The sequence below is a fragment of the Nicotiana tomentosiformis genome, chromosome 3, assembly GCF_000390325.3.
Source record: "Nicotiana tomentosiformis chromosome 3, ASM39032v3, whole genome shotgun sequence".
Classification (NCBI taxonomy): domain Eukaryota; kingdom Viridiplantae; phylum Streptophyta; class Magnoliopsida; order Solanales; family Solanaceae; genus Nicotiana; species Nicotiana tomentosiformis.
This window is the reverse complement of record NC_090814.1, coordinates 22,160,694-22,182,200: the sequence shown is the minus strand read 5'-3', so window position 1 is coordinate 22,182,200 and position 21,507 is coordinate 22,160,694. Positions and strand designations below refer to the sequence as shown.

The window sequence follows — 21,507 nt, the reverse complement described above, 5'->3', positions numbered from 1 at the left end:
AAAGCAAGGGCACTACGTCGCCACTCCTAAGTTTTTTTTGGGATTCAGTTTGACAGAGCCTCTTCGAATATCATCTAAGAGAAGCAAAGAGATAGCTTTATCACAACACACCTCGGTAGAGGAGATGAAGGAAGTTAAGGGCAAGAAAATAAAACAACGAGCTTCAGTGTTTGATCGCATTGGAGGCTCAACCCCTCCGGTCTAGGTGTTTGAAAGGCTAATTGATCATGCCTATCTATGCCTTATTAAAATGACTAGCGGTCGTCGCAAATATATCCCGGCTAATAAGTTCGGAGTCGAATCCCACAGGGAATTAACCTATCAACCACAACTGCTAGACTAGCACAAATTCACGCAATCAATCTTCAAAAATATTTAAATAACACTTTGGATGTTTATTAACTAAATATTACATAATAAAAATTCAATAATAAATAACTAACTACGAACGGTTTATAAACAAGAATTGGAATGATCTAAGGTTGTGATTTCCCCTATTGTCGGAATCTTTTCCGCTACGTTTTCTATAAATTCGCCTAAGTCTTCTCTATCAATCATGAGCACTATGACTATGGTAACTCCCTCCTGAGTAATTACGACAATTTACTAGACATATTCTCTCGAATTACGCTAGTTGAAATTAAGTACGACTCACTCAGATCGCACCAAGATTTCGTTATCCCTAATCCCACCTTTAAACCCTTTGTATTGATCCCTCATATACGTTAGGAGTGTTGTTGTTCAACAACTACCTAATTATTCACTCTCTCCCAAGTAATACATACTAAATAGGTACAACTAATTGAGGGCCCTTCAATCAACCACATAGATAATATAGTTGAACAAATAGAGAAAATACTACGGCAAATTTATATTAACGTAACAAGAAAATCATCCTTCAATAGGTTCTATCAAAACCCTAGATTAGGAGTTTAGCTACTCATACTCAAAGTAACAATATCCCAAATATTTTGCATAATCCAATTGCAAAGTAAAGATGAAAGGATGTAGAAATCGATGATTCTAACTCCCAACGAGTGATTCCACAAGCTATTCTTGCCTCCGGTTGCAAAAGTCCTCAAACCGTGGTACTTTTTTAGGTCTATTTATATGTGTAAAAAAAGACCTAAACGTGTAGGCAAAGTCCTAGTCAAACCCGGAGACGAAATACGTCTTCAAAACTCGGACTGTGCACGCCCAGACCTGGCCTCGTGGGACCTAACACTTGGTGGACCTCGCCCCAGGCCTGGCGTTGCCAGGTATAAGGCCTGGTCAAGCTCGCCTTCTACCCCGCCTCATCAAGTCTCTCGCCAGCTACAAGCCTGGCGTCGCCAGTACAAGACCTGCTCTAGGCTTGGCTTCGGCAGGTATAATGCCTGATGTAGGCCTGACTTTGCCAGCTTCTCCTTTTCAACTGCTCTCGAGCACGCTTTTGACTTTTAAGTATCCCTTTTGCTCTACTTTCATCTCCAATTCACCTACACATAAAATGGACTTCATTACGAGCAAATAAAGTGTAATTTATCATTAAAGCATATAAATGCAAGGCGAATAATGTGCTAAACCATGAATTATAGCCACACATCAATACCCACACTTAAACATTGCTTGTCCTCAAGCAATCAAACTACACTTATAGACACAACCTATTAAGAAATTCCCTTAACTCATTATACCAAGAATCTTTAAAATAGTTTAAGCACAAAGGTGTGACATCCTCGCCTCGAGATTTGACTCACAAGTACTATGCATTATTCACAATTCACTTACTTACTCTAACATGGAGGTCAACGACATTACCTTTCCTTTATAAATCAAAGAGCTTAGTTCCACACACAATGAATTTTTTAGAACATAGGAACTCAAGATAGACAAAATTCACTCGCTCTCAGAAATAACATTCATATGCCACAAATAATGCACCATAGGCTTGCCCGTAGTGTAATACTCTTCTAATCGAGTTCATTCAGTCTAAGATCAAGTAGGACTTCCATTGGTTATAATGTAGGATTCAGGTCGGATAGGATACATTTGGATATGAGTGACTACACCTCCCTTAAGTACTTTAATACAAATACTTTAATACACAACCCATACTAATGTCAAACCAAACATTCCACCTTCACTTCAATTTATATTACCCCATATTTCTTTAAGCACAAGTATATCACTAGCCATCATCATCAAGACTTATTTTTCATACAATACACTATTCTCATTTTTTTCACTCTTTTTTCTTCTTCAAGTGGTTTTTATTGACAAGTTTTTTTTTTCAAAACAATGCACCTTTCTCCTTATTTTAATTGTTCCACTCAAAAGCCAACTCACCACCCCACACTTTAACTTTTTCATAATTCATCACAATACGTGCTCATGAGAGGTGACAAGGTTTAATTATATGGTCTATTAAAATAAAGGGGTACGGCTTGTAATGTGGTTACCAAAGAAACAGGATTAGCGGCTCAATGAGGTTAACTACGATACATAGCATTTAGGTGGGTAAACGTTATATATCTGGCATAACAAAGAAACGCCCATATCACTTCCTAGACTGAACAATACTACTATTTCGCTTCGCACACACACGGGACATGTTCTAGACATCAAATGTAATGCATAGAATATATACAAAACCTCCCACAGACATGGCACATAACTCACTCAGGATTGGTTTCATCGCGACACTCTAGTCAAAGCAGTTAAGCAAAATTAGGAATCTACGATTTAAGGGAGTTATGCTAGAGTCAAAAACCGAGCCTAAGCGTCACAACCATAGTACTAACTATTCTCAAGGCATAACAAAGCTCATGATATTTCTACAACTAAATGCATAGCCCCTTGGTTCCTACTCCTAAGAATTAAAACTAACTACACCCGGTTCAACTAAAACCCCTTGGAAAAGAACCGCGGCCCAAAGAAAAACCAAGGGGAAATTGCTATACCACCTAAAAAGAAAATCTTTTTTTTTTTAGACTTACTTCCCTCAAGAAAACTCTCTAGGAGATCCATCGTCGGGAAGAGTCCAGTTGTTCTATATATATATATATATATATATATATATATATATATATATATTATACTTTCTAACTATAACAAATAACAAATTAACTCACTAAAACAAATTCTTAAAAACAATAACTAAAACAATTATCTAACGAAAATGTCACTTACTAAAATAACAAAAACAAGCAATTACAAGTAATTTCTGCATGTTCCCACCCCACACTTAGATCATGCATTGTCCTCAGTGCATGCACTAATTGATAAAACAAGAAAAATGAGTAGGGTGCAAGGAAACTCCTTGATCAAACTGCGTCCTTATCCTCTGAGGTTCTCCACTCTTCATCCTGTGCTTCTTCCTCATCATCATCAATGTCCTCATCATCGTACTGCTCCGGCTCGGCCTCAGACTACTCAACTGTGTTGATATCCTCATCATCAGGGAGTCTGTATCCATCACCTATCCCAACCAGCTGTTGGGCATGAGCATTGAGCGGGTACTACTTCTCCAATAAGGTCCTCTCCTCAGATGTAGCTGGCCGACCCCCTATCCTCAGCTGCAAATCTATCATCTCATAGAGATGGGCCATAAAACTATCATCACGAGCGTTGCGCTCGGAACCTGTCAAAGATGTCATGGCAGTCTCTTCTTTCAACCATAGACTAGTGATATCCGTTTGTCGTAGGGGCTGATCAATGGTGTGGTCAAACTCTGGCTCCTCCGCAACCTCCTCATTTTTTAAGAACTGAGTTAAAAAATTGGCAAATGGCATTCAATCGACCTTCTTACTCATTCTGATTAAAGACATCTGGTAGCGAATCAGATGACTCACATTTACCCTTTGACCTGTCATGAGGAAGTAGAGCACACATGTCTTCTCACGGCTAATGAACGTGTCATGATTGCACGGTAGGAGACGTGCATTTATCAGTTTAAGCCACACTTGAGCTTCCGCCCTCATCTTCTTCTTGGGGAACCTCTTGTGCCTATTTGTTTTCGTATCCCGTACCCATGCTGCCGTAGAATCGACACCACAAAATGTGTGTCTCAGCTCTCTATATGTAGGCTGGCAAATGAAGTGGTCCAATGTCTCCACAGGAACATTCGGGGCACCTAAAAAGTTACATATGGCCGTGGCTAAAAAATCTATCAATCGTCCACGAATCGGCACCAGCTGTTCAGTATCCTGTGGATTAAACCCTGCATAGAATTTTCGGACTAGATTGAGATTAATATCCCCTGTATTATTGAATACATAACTTAAACCCAAATCCTGGATGCCCCTTCAAGCTGCGTTCATGGATAGCTGCTTCCGGGTGTACATGTTTAGGCCTTCAATTCCTGTACCAATCCTTAGTATAAGGGGGTTTGCTGTTGATGTCAAACTCCTGTTGGCCTTGGGGTTGTGGACGCATGGCTGCTACAACTGCCACAGCTTGTGCTCCACTCAGACTGGAGGTAACTTCTCCCCCTTTTCTCTTCTTTGGGGGAGGTGCGGAGGTCGTCTTTGCTTTAGCCGGAGCAGTGGAAGTAGCCTTTCCTTTGCCTGTGTCTTTTCTCGAAGGCATCTTCGTTCCTACACAAGTAAACATTAATTAGTTAAAATTGTATTACACATTACAGACATAGTCTTTCCCAGCTTTCCGAGGTTACTCAGAATTTACCTCGTATTTTCTTAACATTAGAGTCAAACAAGAACACATGGGCTACCCGTGAGCCATCCCACACTTAAGATTTTAACGTGGTGCATGACTACATAACACTATTTTATTAATCCCGGAGACTCGGGCTCCAATGGGGACAAGGAATGCAATTGAGACATTATAGCAAACACTTAGCATGCAACTAGTGCCATAAGAGTGCTTATAGGTATGAGGGATTGCCTCACCCTCCCAAATCAGCATGGGGGTTCCGTACTACCACATGTTCATACAATCGCAGCACCATTCCTATGGGGTTCATGGGGTTGGGACACACGAATACAATACTATAATGAAGAACAACCACCAAATTTTTGTGTCTAATTGCATACCTTTACCCAACTGAAAATTGCAAGGGAAAGAGAGAAAAATCATACCTTAGAAGCTTTTGAAGGGAAGGAGTTGCCTGAAAATTGCTGGGGAGACAAGGGGAGATTTGTGCAGTGTTGTGCAGTGGTGAGAGCAAAACTGGTGAAGGGCATTTGAGACTTTTTTTCTTTTGTTGTGTGTTTGGTGTAGGTTAGGTTATTTTTTTTTTGTATTTTGTTCAGTGTTTTGGGCATGTAAGTGAGGAGGTTCGAATAAAATAAGGGGAGAAATATTAAAAGAGGCCGAAAAACAAAACTTACCTGGCGTCGCCTAGTGCATAACCTTGCAGAATACCTCGCCTCGCCAGCTCAAACGCGAGCCTAGAGGATTGTTGCGCGAGGCCTGACGCGCGAAGTACCTGGCCTCACCTCTCGCGGCGCGAGCTCAAACGCCAACTCTACCTGGCCTTACCTCTCGCGGCACGAGCTACGTCGCCTGGTTTCCTTCATGTGACGCATAAAGCTCTGCTCGTCTCGCCCAAAATCCCCTACAAACTTGTTAGTGCCTAAAAACGAAAAGAAAAATTCCAACTACACTAAAAATTAACTACGAATTGGGTTGTCTCCCAACGAGTGCCTCAGTTAACGTCGCGGCACGACGAATACAATATTACAACATTATAATGGTTTGCCTCTCATGAAGCGCCTGATTTAACGTCGCGGTACGACACCAATAATTGCACTTAAGGCTCACTTAACTTTGGTGGCTCGAGCAAATGAGTCACCAACACTACTTTCGCATCTTCCATGCCTAAATAATGTTTTAACTAGTGCCCATTGACTCTAAACGTGCGAGAGTCATTTGCTACAACAATCTCTACGGCTTCGGTCGGGTGAATCTCTACCACACTAAATGGTCCTGACCATCTTGACTTTAATTTACCCGGAAATAACCTCAATCTTGAATTGTATAGAAATACCATATCTCCGGGTTTAAAACTCCGCTCAAAAATATTTTTATCATGCATCATTTTTATTCTCTCCTTGTATAATCTTGTACTCTCAAAAGCATGGCAACGAAATGCATCAAGCTCGTGCAACTCTGTGACTCTACTTATACCCGCAGCTTCTATATCGAGATTCAACTGCCTCAATGCCCATAAAGCTCTATGCTCCAACTCCACTGGTAAGTGACACGCCTTCCCAAACACCAATTTATACGGCGACATGCCAATCGGAGTTTTGAAAGAGGTACGATAGGCCCATAGTGCATCATCTAACTTTCTCGCCCAATACGTTCTTGTAGCATTCACAGTCTTTGTTAAAACGCTCTTTATCTCTCTGTTCGAAACTTCCACTTGTCCACTCGTTTGTGGATGATATGGGGTGGCGACCTTGTGGCATACATCATACTTTCTAACAATTTGCGAGGGCTCGATTATAGAAGTGATTGCCTCCGTCACTGATTATTGCCATTGGAGTGCCAAATCAGGTGAATATATTCTTTCTCAAAAAACCAATTACCCCCTTTGCATCATTTGTAGAGAGCATTGCAGCCTCCACCCATTTGGACACGTAGTCCACAGCTACGAGTATGTATTTGTTGCCATATGAGCTGACGACAAGTGCAGCTTGTTGCTGAAGCATTTCACAAATCTGATTATTAAAGTACATTTTGATGATGAATTATCATTTAGTTGTTGCTTATTAAAGTGCAGTTTGAAAATTCTGTTGTGTAGTTTTGTTAAAGTATTGAAACTTTCTGTTTTGGTCTTATATTTGTCCTGTTTTGCTGTAGTTTTGATCTATACTTTGTTGCAGTTTTGTTCTAGTTTTGTTGCATTTTTCCTTTATTGTTGCAGTTTCTGCAGTTTTTTGTCCAGCTTTTGCTGCAATTTTGTTCTTATTTTCATGTATAGTTTTTTATCTAGTTTTTGTGGCAGTTTTAGTCTTATTTGGTGCAGTTTTGTGACCATTTTTGCTGTAGTTTTAATCTTTGATCACAATCATCGCTCTATACGGCAACTCTTTGTCACGCCATATAATAGCCGCATAAACTAATCTAAAAAATATTAAAATATATAAAAAATAATCAGCCATTATTTTTACTAAGCTCAAGTATGACTTCAAAAAAGTTCCTGTAAATTGGTACCTATGAATCCCAGCAAATCGGTACCTAAAAAAAAAAACGCAAACGCATCTTCAAGCAACTCGGATGTTATATGAATTCACAAATCCTTCATACATGGTCACAAAAAACAGTGGAAGAGGTTTTTTTATGAAATAGGTCTTGAACATATGATAATTTATTAAAAAGTAGAAACCATCGATTAAAGGAGGGCGTTTTTCATCTTGGACAGCTACACCGTCGATTATATTATATTCAAATAGGTGTAGTATTTAATGTGGAGGGTCATTAGTAGTAAGGATTAATGTAATAAAAAAATTAGAGGGTAGGGGTATAACTGCTATCAAAATTTAATGAAGGATAAAAATTGCTTATTTAGGGTAGTTTAAGGACAATTTTGGCCCTTTTCTATAAAAAGAATAATTTTGCGGAAGAGCTTATTTGCAAAGTGCCATTTAAGGAGAAATCACTTATTAAAAGCTTTGCATCCATATGCATTAAGAGTTTTCACCATTAAAATCACCGTTATTGCATGCTTAAAAAAGTAGATCTTAAATTTCAAATATGAAAGTGAGTTTAAATCAAGTAATTGTTGTGGGTGTCGTTAAAAAAGCTTATTTTCTTCTTCTAACAGCTCTTATACACAAGATTTTATTCAGTATATAAAATTACCATCTAAAAATCACTATTATTGCAAGCTTGAAGAAGTGAGTCTTGAATTTCAAATATAAAAAAATGCGTTTAAATCACGTGGATGTTATTGAAAAAGCTTGAAAATATTGGAAGGATAAAGTCTGTTTATATAAATGGCTCCCAGTTTGGCAATATTATTAATATCTTTGATATGCACTAGAGGAATAAGGATACTTGAGAGACATGAGATGTCTGAACTTCATATGCATAAATGTCTCAAGTTCAGTTGTGTATGCTTGATGATCGAGCATAAATGTCTAAAGTTCAATCACATATGCTTTATTTCCATGCATAAATGCCTCAAGTTCAGTCATATTCCAACTTGTCTTTCTCCTCCAAGTTTTCTTGCCAATAGTCCTGCAAATTCAGACAGAGAATGTCCAAAGTTTGGTAGTGGCAAGCAAAACTACAAACGCGTATATCAGAAGGTTTCTTAAAAAATTAATATGCCAAACTTCAGGCAAAATTTATTAGTTCAAACACAGAATTTTACAACTTCAATCATGTATGTTTGAAGTTATTTTAAAGTGGCTAGACTTACAAAAATTTACTTAGTTAGACCATGGCTTAAACAACAACAACAACAACCCAGTATAATCTCACTAGTGGGGTCTGGGGAGTGTAGTGTGTACGCAGACCCTACCCCTACCGTGAGGTAGAGAGGCTGTTTCTGATATACCCTCGGCTCCCTCCCTCCAAGAACTCCCCACGTTGCTCTTGGGATGACTCGAACTCACAACCTTTTGGTTGGAAGTGAAGGGTGCTTACCACTATCTGGCTTAAACAAAGTCCGAAAATTGACTATCTGTGCACTTGTCCTGTTTTAAACTACACCAACCGGCACAAAAAAAGGAATTTTATCCAGTTTGGCAGCTCAAAGAGAATATTTAGCCATTTTGGCCCAACTCTCAACTTGTTACTCGAGATACCCCAATTTGTATATATATAGATTTTTTTATCTATTAATACAATAAAGAAGCCACTGGGACATCCTCCTTTACTCTTTTTCTTATATATGTTAAATTGAACATCGTCTCGACAATTTAGTCAGGCAGTCCAGCGGTGAAGGTGGTTAAAAATGCCTTTATTGTCGCAGGTTCGATACTTGAGCTAAACATTTTTGTCATAACTCAAAATTTCAACAAGGACGTGAAGCAACAGAGTCTAAACAAAGATAATATGATATCATTCTAAAGTGGATGATAAAGTGCGAAAATAGGAACTAGTGGGACCATATCATGGGCTATTAAAACTAGATCAAATATAACTATCTATGACATAATACATAACTATCCTAATGAGTGAAGAACAATAATAGACAGATAAATAGACTCATGGGTTCAGAACCTTTTCAAAAATATGTATAAAGGTATGCATGTGTAAAAAAAAGGTATGCATTTTATAACATGTATAATTCATATACATAGTAGAGATGGAGAAAAAGCAAAGAGACAACATCGTAAGATATGCACAATAGAACATATGATGTAAAATATCAAATCTCGACTAAACAAGTCTCATGTGTAAAGAGTGCATTAAATCAACATATATAAATGTCACAACTCAATTCCACTTATCGGCATTCGGCACATTACCCTACCTAAATGAACCAACCCATATGATGCACTCTACCACATGTATGAATACAAATTAACGCGGAAGCCATTTGAGAATCATATACATTTTCAATTCGAAATATGTAATATTTTTCATATCTAAAACCATACATGAAACATTTCACAAAAGTAATGAATTCAATTAAATAATTATTATTTAATGTATATCCTTCGTAACCTCATTATTATATCCAAACGCAATTGTATATGGATCCTCTATACCAAAGAATAAAAATAAATACTTGGACAAGTTCCCACTAAAACAAAATAGAAAATAACATGAAAGCTATTGTGAAATAGAAGTGGTGCACCATATACATTGGAAAGAGAGTCATCCTAGTCATGTTCACACACCACGTGTCACACCTCGTCCTAAAACATATAAAGTAAATGAAATCCTAAAGAGGTACAACATCACGTACTAAATAAGTATCATAAACTCTCTCTAATTCAAGTTGTTAAGACAAGACTTTATAAATAATGCAACTAATATTTAATATAAAGTAGTAAATAGTTATATTAATCATGCTTTTTATTATTTTGAATGAAAGGATAAGTAAATTAAAAACCATAAAAACTCTTCTGATCATGCTTCTCCCCTACCATGTAAGCAATATCATGAACCTTCTGATTGGCGTAACTTTTCTGTCTAGACTGCGTCGTGCGAAGCCGATCCCGAATCAACTTAACCTTAACCAAAGCATCTTGAACCAAGTCAGTACCCAACATCCTAGCCTCACCCGGTTCAAACCATCCCACCGTACATCGACACCGTCTCCCATACAAAGCCTTATACTGATCTATCTGAATGCTCGATTGGTAGTAGTTGTGTTAGGCAAACTCTGCGAGTGACAAAAACGAATCCCAAGAATCCCTGAAATCTAGAACAAAAACGCATAACATATCCCCCAATATCTGAATTGTGCGCTCGGACTGTCCGTCTGTCTGAGGGTGAAATGTTGTACTCAACTCAACCTGTGTGCCTAACTCTCACTGCACTGCTCTACAAAAGTGCGATGTAAACTGCGTGTCGCGATCTAAAATGATGGATACCGGCACACCGTGAAGGTGAACAAGCTCGCGGATGTAGATCTCAGCCAACCGCTCTAAAGAATAAGTAGTCCCAACTGGAATGAAATGCGCGGACTTGATCAACCGATCCACAATCACCCAAATAGCATCAAACTTGCTCAAAGTCCTTGGAAGCCCAACTAGAAAATCCATGATGATACACTCCCATTTTCACTCTGGAATCTCAAGCCTCTGAAGCAATCCGCCGGTCTCTGATGCTCATACTTCACTTGCTGACAATTTAGGCACCGAGCTACAAACTCCTCTATATCCTTCTTCATCCTTCTCTACCAATAGTGCTGCCTCAAGTCCTGGTACATCTTCACGACATCCGAATGAATGGAATACCGTGAACTGTGGGCCTTCTCAAGGATCAACTCACGCAGTCCGTCTACATTAGGTACACAAATCCGACCCTGCATTCTCAACACCCCATCATTCCCAATAATAACATCATTGGCATCACCATGCTGAACCCTGTCCTTAAGGACAAGAAAATGGGGATTATCATATTGGCGCTCTCTGATGCGATTATATAAGGAAGACCAAGAAACCACACAAGCTAGAACCCGGCTGGGCTCCGAAATATCTAATCTTACGAACTGGTTGGCCAAGGCCTGAATATCAACTGCAAGCGGTCTCTTACCAACAGGAATAAATACAAGGCTACCCATACTCACCGCCTTTCTACTCAAAGCATCTGCCACCACATTGGCCTTCCCGGGATAATACAGAATGGTGATATCATAGTCCTTTAGTAGCTCCAACCATCTCTGCTACCTCAAATTTAGATCCTTTTGTTTAAATAAGTGTTGGAGACTCCGATGATTCGTAAATACCTTACAAGACACACCGTAGAGATAATGCCTCCAAATCTTCAATGCATGAATGATGGCTACCAACTCCAAATCATGAACATGGTAGTTCTTCTCTTGAGGCTTCAGTTGGCAAGAAGCATAAGCAATCACTCTACCCTCCTGCATCGAGACACACCCAATACCAATCTGAGAAACATCACAATACATTGCATAAGAGCCAGAAACTGAAGGCAAAACTAGAACTGGAGCTGTGGTCAAGGCAGTCTTGAGCTTCTAAAAGCTCTCCTTACACTCAATTTGGTCAAAGGCGCTGCAATAGACGAGAAACCCTCCACGAAGCGTCAATAATATCCGACCAAGCCGAGAAATCTCTGAATCTCAGTAGTTGAAGACGGTCTGGGCCAACTCTGAACCACCTCTATCTTCTTAGAATCCACCTTAATCCCCTCACTAGACACCACATACCCCAAGAACGCCACCGAACTAAGCCAAAACTTACACTTGGAGAATTTGGCATAAAGCTTCTCCTCCCTCAGTTGTTGTAGTACAATCCTCAAATGTTGGGCATGCTCATCATGGCTATGTGAGTACACCAGGATATCATCAATGAATACTATGATAAACATGTCGATATATGGCTGAAACACACTTTTCATTAGATGCATGAGTGTTGCTGGGGCATTAGTTAGCCCAAAAGACATCACAAGGAACTCATAGTGACCATAGCAGGTCCTGAATGACATCTTCAGAATATCTGAGTCCCGAATCTTCAACTAGTGATACCCAGACCGCAAATCAATCTTAGAGAATAACCTCGCTCCCTAAAGCTGGTCAAATATATCATCAATGCGCGACAAAGAATACTTGTTCTTGATTGTAACTTTGTTCAACTGCCTATGGTCGATGCACATTTGCATTGTACCATCTTTCTACAGAAACAGAACCAGTGCTTTCTAAGGCTACACACTAGGCCTAATAAACCCCTTATTAAGAAGCTCCTGAAGCTGCTCTTTCAATTCCTTAAACTCACCTGGTGCCATACGATACAGAGTAATAGAAATGGGATGAGTGCTTACACCAAGTCAATACCAAAGTCAATATCCCTATCAGGTGGCATGCTCGGCAGGTCTACAGGAAACACATCCGAAAAGTCTCACACCACCGGAATAGAATTAATAGTAGGAGTATCAGTACCAACATCCCTCACAAAGGACAAATATGATATACACCCCTTCCCAGCCATCCGTTGGGCCTTCAGATAAGAAATCATTCTGATGGGAACATAATCTAAAGAACCTCTCCACTCGATCCTTGTCAACCCCGGCATTGCCAACGTTACAGTAGCGTGACAATCCAGAATAGAATGACATGGAGACAACCAATCCATACCCAAAATCATGTCAAAATAGATCATACTAAGCAATAAGAGATCAACCCTAGTCTCCAATTCCCCAATGGTCACTACACATGATCGATATACACAGTCCACAATAATAGTAATGCCCACTGGCGTAGATATATGAACAGATGAAACTAAGGACTCACGGGGCATATCCAGATAATGAGCAAAATATGATGATACATACGAATAAGTGGAACCAGGGTCAAATAATATAGAAGCATCCATGTGGCTTACTGAGACAATACCTATGATCACTGTGTCTGAAGCAACGACATGTGGCCTGGCAGGAATAGCATAGAATCGAGCATGACCGCCACCTGATCGGTCTCCCCCTCTGGGCGACCCCTAGCTACTTAAGCCCCACCCCGAGCTGGTTGGGCGGGTGCTGAAGTAACTGGTGCGGAAGTCGTAACCTGACTCCTCTACTGAACTGGACCTCCCGAAAGGCGGGGACAATGCCTCTTCACATGGTTCAACTCTCCACACTCAAAATAACCCCTCTCGAAAAATGGTGGCAAGTACTAAGGCGGACCCCGAGAATCAGAATAACTACCAGAAGAACTTGGTGCAGATGAACCCTGAACTGAAGGTGCATGAGATGAACTCTGAGCTAGGAGTGCACTGAGAGATGACTGATCTGATCGAGCACTGTATGAACCATGGCTAATGATATTTAGCTTAAAGTATATATATTTATATGCACATCACCTCGCATTTCGCTCGTGTTTCATGGATTTCGGATGTGAAATGTATTGATTCATTCTAATTCGTGGTATTTTTATGTGTAGGAAACATTCAGAAACAATATGGGATGAAAGGTGCGAGATTTGAGCCAAAAAGGAGCAAAATTGGAAAATAGCCATTTGTAGTGCCACAGGTAGCATGGGGCGCTACTTGTGGCCCAATTTCTAAAACCTCAATTTTCCCAGTGCCACGGATAGTGCCCCATGCTACCCAGAGCACTGATGACAGGAACTCTCTCCTATTTCGCCCGGGTCAAGGGTATTTCGGCCCAAAACACCCCCCCCCCCCAACGCGGATAAAAGCAATTCTAAAACCTATTTTGAGGGAGGGCCGCCATTTTGGAAGAGCTAACACACTGGGAAGAAGAGGAGAGCCATCACAGAGATTGGAAATCACAGAATTCATCTTGAGTTCTTCCTTTCCCTTATTTTATTTATTTTTATGTATTCTTGGGAATTGATTGAGATTGCTACCATGACTATGTGTGGCTAAACTCTTTTATTCTGGGGTTATGGTTTTACATGAATGCTGATATCTAGGTTGAGGTAGCTACATCTTTCACTGTGATGGTAGCTCCAACACCATCTTATAAGCCTGATGCTATCCCATGGGATTATGTGGCGGAGGCGAGATGAAAAGGAAACACCAAGATGGAAGAGACAGGTGTTGCGCAAGGAATGACCAGAACTGGCAGAGTTTATACACCTAAGAGTCTTGGAGAAACAAGAAAAGACACTACATCTAAGCTACATATCATGGAGACATGCACTGATGACCTTTAGAGGAAGGTATATGCGAGGGAATACTCTGTTGTTGATCACCTGAACAAGACTCCCGCCCAGATATCTATCTCATCACTATTGCGAAATTCAGATGCACACAAGAATGCCTTGATGAAGGCATTGAGTGGAGCTTATGTGCCTACAGGTATCACTAGTGGGGCGATGGCCAATATGGTAGGTCAGGTACTGGAAAGTCACAAGATTACTTTTCTCGAAAACGAGCTACCACCCGAAGGGTTGAGTCACAACAAAGTATTGCATATCACTGTGCAATACGAAGACAAGTTCATTGCCAGGGTTCTAATAGACAGGGGTTCGAGTCTGAACATATGCCCGCTGACCACTTTGAAAAAACTGGGTAAGGACTGCATGAGATACGAATGAGAAGTATGAATGTAAAGGCATTTGATGGGTCTCGTAGAGCCACTATTGGAGAAATCAACCTAGATTTGCAGATGGGCCCGACTTGGTTCGACGTTGAATTCCAAGTGCTAGACATATCCGCCACCTACAACTTGTTATTTGGACGACCATCGATTCACGTAGATGGGGCAATCGCTTCTACTCTGCACCAGGCTGTAAAGTTCAAGTGGAATCATAACGAGGTTATTATTCATGGAGATGGAAGTAACCATATCTACAATAGCCAAACTGTGTCAGTTATTGAGAACAGGAGGAAATTGGGAGGAGAAACATACCACCGCATTGAGCAAGCAAACGCAATTGAGAAGGGTCGATGGTGGAGAAATAACATAGAGAGCATACTGATGTGGTTGGGGTATGAACCAGACAAGGGTCTTGGCCCAAAACTTCAAAGGATCACGAAATCAATACCACCACAATATCATGGCACAACCTTTGGTCTCGAGTATGAATATACCGTGCAAGAATATCAGGATAGGATACCGTTGCGGTGTGCCGCTTACTATCTATTTGAACAACCCATAACACCGCTGCACTAGACATTCCGCCAGACTGATCTAATTTGGAGATCCGAGGAAGACGAAGTTTTGGCCGGTATGAGAAAGTTGTTTCTAGACAAGGAAGACATGGACTGCAGTGCGATCTTAGAGGAGGAGGAGGAGGAGGAAGACCTTACTATTCAGACAGTAGGAGAAGAAGCCGTTCTCAGGAACTGGACTGCTGCACCATCTCGGGCTCACCGAGTACCTGGGTAGCCTTGGCAGAATTAGCGTGATTTATTTTAGGCATTTAAGACATTTCATTGTTTTGTTTTGAAATAATTACATGTTGAAAATTTTAAGTTTTATTAATGCATTATTGCTTTTATTTTATTTATTATTATCTTTATACATTCTTTTTCAGTCTAATTATTACATATCTTGTTGAAGCTACGATTGTGACATGTAATGAGACAATGCAACATAAGGAAAGTGATTCGGAAGATTTGGAGGATGATATAATACTTGAGGAAATTGTCAAGGAGGTAGAGAGTTTTGAGAACAAACCAAAATCCAATTTGGAAGAAACCGAGGCAGTTAACTTAGGGGATTCTGAAATAGTCAAAGAAACTCGCATTAGCATTCATTTGTCACCATCAGAGAAGGAAGAGTACATCAAACTTATAAAGTAATATGGGGATATTTTCGCATGGTCCTACGACAACATTACTGGGTTAGGCACATCCATAGTAGCTCACAAGCTACCTACCAACCCTACATGTCCGCCGGTGAAACAGAAGCTCAGGAAATTCAAGCCAGATATTAGTCTAAAGATAATGAATAGGTTACCAAGCAGATCAAAGCCAAGGTCCTTCGGGTGGTCAAATATCTAACTTAGTTATCCAACATCGTACCAGTTCAAAAGAAGGATGGGAAAGTCACGATGTGCGTTGACTATCGAGATATCACCAGATTTGTATGGATGAAGAGGGCGCCGAAAAGAGAACCTTCATCACGCCATGGGGGATATATTGTTACAAAATAATGCCATTTGGTTTGAAGAATGTTGGGGCTACCTACATCAAGTCGATGACTACTCTTTCCCACAATATGATACATAAGGAAATAAAGGTGTACGTGGATGACGTTATCATCAAATCTAAGAGAAGTTAGGATCACATTGCAGACTTGAGGAAGTTTTTCAACTAGCTTTGAAAGTACAATTTGAAGTTGAGTCCTGCAAAGTGTGCTTCGGAGTCCCAGCTAGAAAATTGTTGGGTTTCATCGTCAGTCGCCGCAGTATTGAGCTAGACCCATCAAAAATGAAAGCTATTCAGGACTTGCCACCACCAAAGAACAAGAAGGATATGATGCATTTTTTGGGATGCCTCAATTATATCAGTCATTGTATAGCATAGTCAACGGTGATATGTGAGCCGATATTCAGAATACTAAGGAAATATATGCGACAAGCTCCACTGAAGAATGTCAAAAGGCTTTCGACAAAATATCAAGGAGCACTTGTCTAAGTCACCCGTGTTGGACCCACCAGAGCCCTTAAGACCTTTACAGTTGTACCTATCCGTGTTGGATGGAGCCTTTGGTTGTGTCATGGGGCAACATGATGAAACCGGGAGAAAAGAGAATGCGATATACTATCTGAGTAAGAAGTTCACACCTTACGAGGCTTGATATTCTTTGCTAGAGTGCACCTGTTGTGCTTTGACATGGATAGCCCAGAAATTGAGACACTACTTATGCACATACACTACATACCGCATATCCAAGATGGATCCACTGAAATACACCTTTCAAAAACCCATGACTACGGGTAAGCTAGAAAAGTGGCAGATATTGCTAAGTGAGTTCGACATCATCTATGTGACTCAGAAGGCGATCAAGGGGAAAGCAATGGCCGTCTAACTAGCGGAGAACCTCGTAGACAGAGAGTACGAGCCATCAAAGACGTATTTTCCCGACGAGGAAGTGTCATTTGTGGGAGAAGCTATTGCTAAAATATTTGATGGTTGGAGGATTTTTTTGACGGAGTAGAAAACTTCAATGGAGTGGGCATCAGAGTTGTTTTAGGATTAGAAATCGGTCAACATTATCTGGTATCCGCAAAGCTCAGGTTCTCTTGCACCACAATATGGCAAAATATGAGGCTGGCATCTTGGGATTCAGATTGGCCACTGACATGAATGTTTAGGAATTACTAGTAATCAGAGATTCAGATCTATTGGTACACCAAGTACTTGGAGAATGGACTACTAAGAACACTAAAATATTGCCATACTTGCATTGTGTACAAGGTTTGATCAAGAGGTTCTTAGAGATAGAATTCAAACACGTTCTGAGGATTCAGAACGAGTTCGCTGATGCATTGGCTACCTTGTCTTCCATGATACAACATCCAGACAAGAATTTCATTGATCCTATACTGATAGAGATTCATAAGAAGCCAACTTATTGTGCTCATGTTGAAGAAGAGTTTGACAGAAAACCATGGTTTTACGATATCATGGAGTATTTGGAGAAAGGAGAATACCCAAAAAATGCTACACTCACTCAGAAGCGCACGCTTCCAAGATTGGCCAACTTGTTCTTTCAGAGAAGAGGAATTTTGTATAGAAGGACTCCTGAATTAGGATTGCTGCGATGTATCGATGCCAAGGAGGCATCTAGATTTCTTAAAGAAATACACATTGGAACCTGCAGACCTCACATGAACGGGTTCATTATGGCCAAGAAGATATTAAGAGCAGGGTATTTCTGGATGACTATAGAGACAAACTACATCAAATATGTTCAGAAGTGCCACCAATGCCAAGTACATGCTGATAAGATTCAGGTGGCACCCAACGAACTCAATACAACGAGTTCACCCTGTCCTTTCTCTACCTGGGACATGGATGTCATTGGACAAATTGAACCCGCTGCTTCACACAGACATAGATATAGATTACTTCACAAAATGTATTGAAGACGCTTCCTATAAAGCTCTGACTAAGAAGGTTGTAGCAGACTTCGTTCGTGATTGTATTGTTTGTCGATTTGGAGTACCTGAGTCAATCATTACCGACAATGCCGCCAATATCAACAGTGATCTGATGTAAGCCATGTGTGAAACATTCAAGATCAAGCACCGGAATTCAATAACATATAGGTCGTAAATGAATAGAGACGTGGAAGATGCCAACAAGAACATTAAGAAGATATTAAGGAGGATGGTGGATAACTATAGGCAATGGTATGATAAGCTACCATATGATTTGCTCGGGTACCGCACCACAATTCGCACGTCAACTGGGGCAACTCCCTATCTACTGGTCTACGTTATTGAAGTTGTTATACCAGCTGAGGTGGAGATTACTTCCCTAAGAATCATACAGGAAGCTAAACTCAGCAATGCGGAATGGATACAGAGCCGGCATGAGCAACTGTCTCTCAACAACGGTAAGAGGATGAACGCAGTATGTCTCGGTTAACTCTAACAAGGCAATTGGTGTTGAAGTAGATCTTCCCGCACTATGACAAAGCAAAGGAAAAATTCTCACCTAACTGGAAAGGCCCTTACATGGTTCACCGAGTACTAACAGGAGGAGCGCTTATACTTGCAGAAATGGATGGAGAAATATGGATCCAAAACCTATCAATTCGGATGTCGTCAAGAGATATTATGTTCAAGATTATGTTTGCACTTTCCTTTGATATAACTTGAACTACGCTTGACTTGATTCCTGTTTAAGAGGGGATACTTAGGTAGCCCTGTGGGTTCTGTCACAACATAATAGAATCTTCATTCCCCTCTACGGTCAGGAACCGGGGCAAGATTTTGAGTTTTGTCAATCTCATTACTTCAAGGATCTCCAAGAAGTGTATTTCCGGAAGAATGCATTTAAATTGGGGGAGACCTCAAAATTTTGAGTTGAGAAGGTCGCAATGTCTCATAGCGTGTCACAACCTATGATTCGACAAAATTATTTATTTTATATATTTTTAACAACTAAATTAATTTTTACAAATGCATAGTTTCAAAAATTTTCATTTATGTGATAGCCATATTTTACCCAGGTGACTCAAACAATGTGTCAAAGTGAGGAATAAAGGCGAAATGAGGAATCAAAGGCACGAACAAACCTTCTCCCCCCCCCCCAAACTCACGATTTCTCTTTGGATGCAGGCATAACGGAAATAACAAGAATGTCCACAAATATATAACCAAAATGCTATCTTCACACCGACAGAAGTCACCAAGCACAAGCGCATCAATCTAAGGATCACTTTCTCTCCCACATTTAATCATTGCTTTCTCTACATAGGGCTAAGCACTGCCCCCATTCATTGCACGAGGTTAAAAATTACCTCCACTATTGCATAAGTCTAAGCACTGTCTTTCCTTCCATGAGACTAAGCATTGTCTCCATCACATTGCATGAGGCTAAGAATTGCCTCTATTATTGCATAAGGCTAAGAGCTGTCATTCCTTGCATGAGACTAAGCACTATCTCCATCATATTGCATGAGGCTAAGCCTTTCCTCCATTATTGCATAAGGCTAAACACTGCCATTCTTTGCATGAGACTAAGAACTGTTTCCATCACATTGCATGAGGCTAAGCATCGCCTCCACTGTTGCATAAGGCTAAACGCTGTCTTTCCTTGCATGAGACTAAGTACTGTCTCCATCATATTGCAGGAGGCTAAGCCTTGCCTCCATTACTGCATAAGGCTAAACGTTGCCTTTCTTTGTATGAAACTAAGCACTCATTGTATGAGGCTAAGCATTGCTTCCATTATTGCATAAGGCTAAACGCTGCCTTTCTTTTCATAAGGCTACGCATTGTCTTCATTACATTGCATAAGGCTAAGCGTTGCCTCTATTATTGCATAAGGCTAAACATTGCCTTCCTTGTATGAGGCTAAGCACTGTCTCCATTACATTGCATGAGGCTAAGCATTTCCTCCATTATTGCATAAAGCTAAATGGTGCCTTCCTCTATATAGAGCTAAGAACTGCCCTCATCATATACAAGGCTAAGCGTTGCCTTGTCGTCTCGCTCTCGCATATGATTAAGGATCGACCGTTCCCTCTATCAAACGATCGATATCACTGCATCTTTGCATTTCACGGGCTGAAACATCGCCACGTTGTCCAAATGCATCATAGTCTGAAGGCATCATCCTCATAGCCCGAAGACATCATGCCATGGCCTGAGGATCACTCGAAACTGCATATCATTATTCAAAGGCATCATAGTCAGCCCGAGGACACCATTTAATGGTCTACGAATCCCTTATTATACGCTTCATGGCCCAGGACGTCATGGTCCAAGGACATCATCCTCATTGTCCAAAGACAACTCTCATGATCCGAAGGGAGTTTGCATCATGTTTAAATTTCTCCAACAACCCTATATATTCGTGTGCATTGTGTTTTAAGTTTTGCAGGTAACTCGGGAGATAATCGTTCAACAAACAGGAGCAATTCTTGCTCCAGTTTCCGTTCACAACGTTCACATCCTTTGATTATCTCAAACGTAACCAATGATTGGCAATTGATTACTCTTTATTCCATAACCTCCCAAGAATTTATCTCGAATACTCATAACATTCAAATTTGCATTCATAGTTCCACCTGAAATTACGCGTTGCTCGTGACACTACTCTATCCAAGAGACCCTTTTTCGAAACACTCGACTACTCTTATAACAACACCATCGGTTTCATTCGTCGTTGGATCCAGAACTATACACGTCCTGATTCTCGTAACACCAGGGATATGTAGGCAACACAAGAACTAGGGTTCGACCCCCATTTTTTCAAATACACATCATCCTCGCTCATTTTGGACAAATTTGGTCATCATTTTCTTTACCGACAACTCTTTTATCATTTTCGGGTAAAGAGAGGCAACTGTTGATACTCAATTTTACCCTCATATTTTATAAAGTATTTCATATACTTTGAAAATATCATTTTTGTATTATTACCCAAATTACAATAGGCATATAGGTATTTTCTATAATTTTCTATAATTTCTAAAGCTTTAAAATTGGTTTGCTTGCATTTAATTTTTTCAAATATTTATTAATTATCCCTATAAATTATTTTTAGGGTGATTTAATCATCCAAATTTATCGTTTTATACCTACATCTATTTTATAATATTTTATCTCATTTTTTACATAATTATATTTGTATTTTTCTATTTTATCTACATTAGTTAAAGTAATGGACTATATTCTATAAATAATTATATTTATTATATTAGTTATGTCAAAATATTATTTTATATTTTTATAATGCTAGGCAATTATTTTCAAGCATTTTATTGCATAAA

General features: G+C 39.9%; 1 protein-coding gene across 1 annotated transcript; it reads left to right on the top strand.

The window, feature by feature from the left end:
- Nucleotides 1-16,650: 16,650 nt before the first annotated feature.
- Nucleotides 16,651-18,281, top strand: LOC138907483 (uncharacterized). Its single transcript, XM_070198082.1, has 3 exons — nt 16,651-16,828; nt 17,478-17,931; nt 17,978-18,281. The coding sequence occupies exons 1-3, from the start codon at nt 16,651-16,653 to the stop codon at nt 18,279-18,281; spliced, it is 936 nt and encodes a 311-aa protein (XP_070054183.1).
- The last annotated feature ends 3,226 nt before the right edge of the window (nt 18,282-21,507 follow it).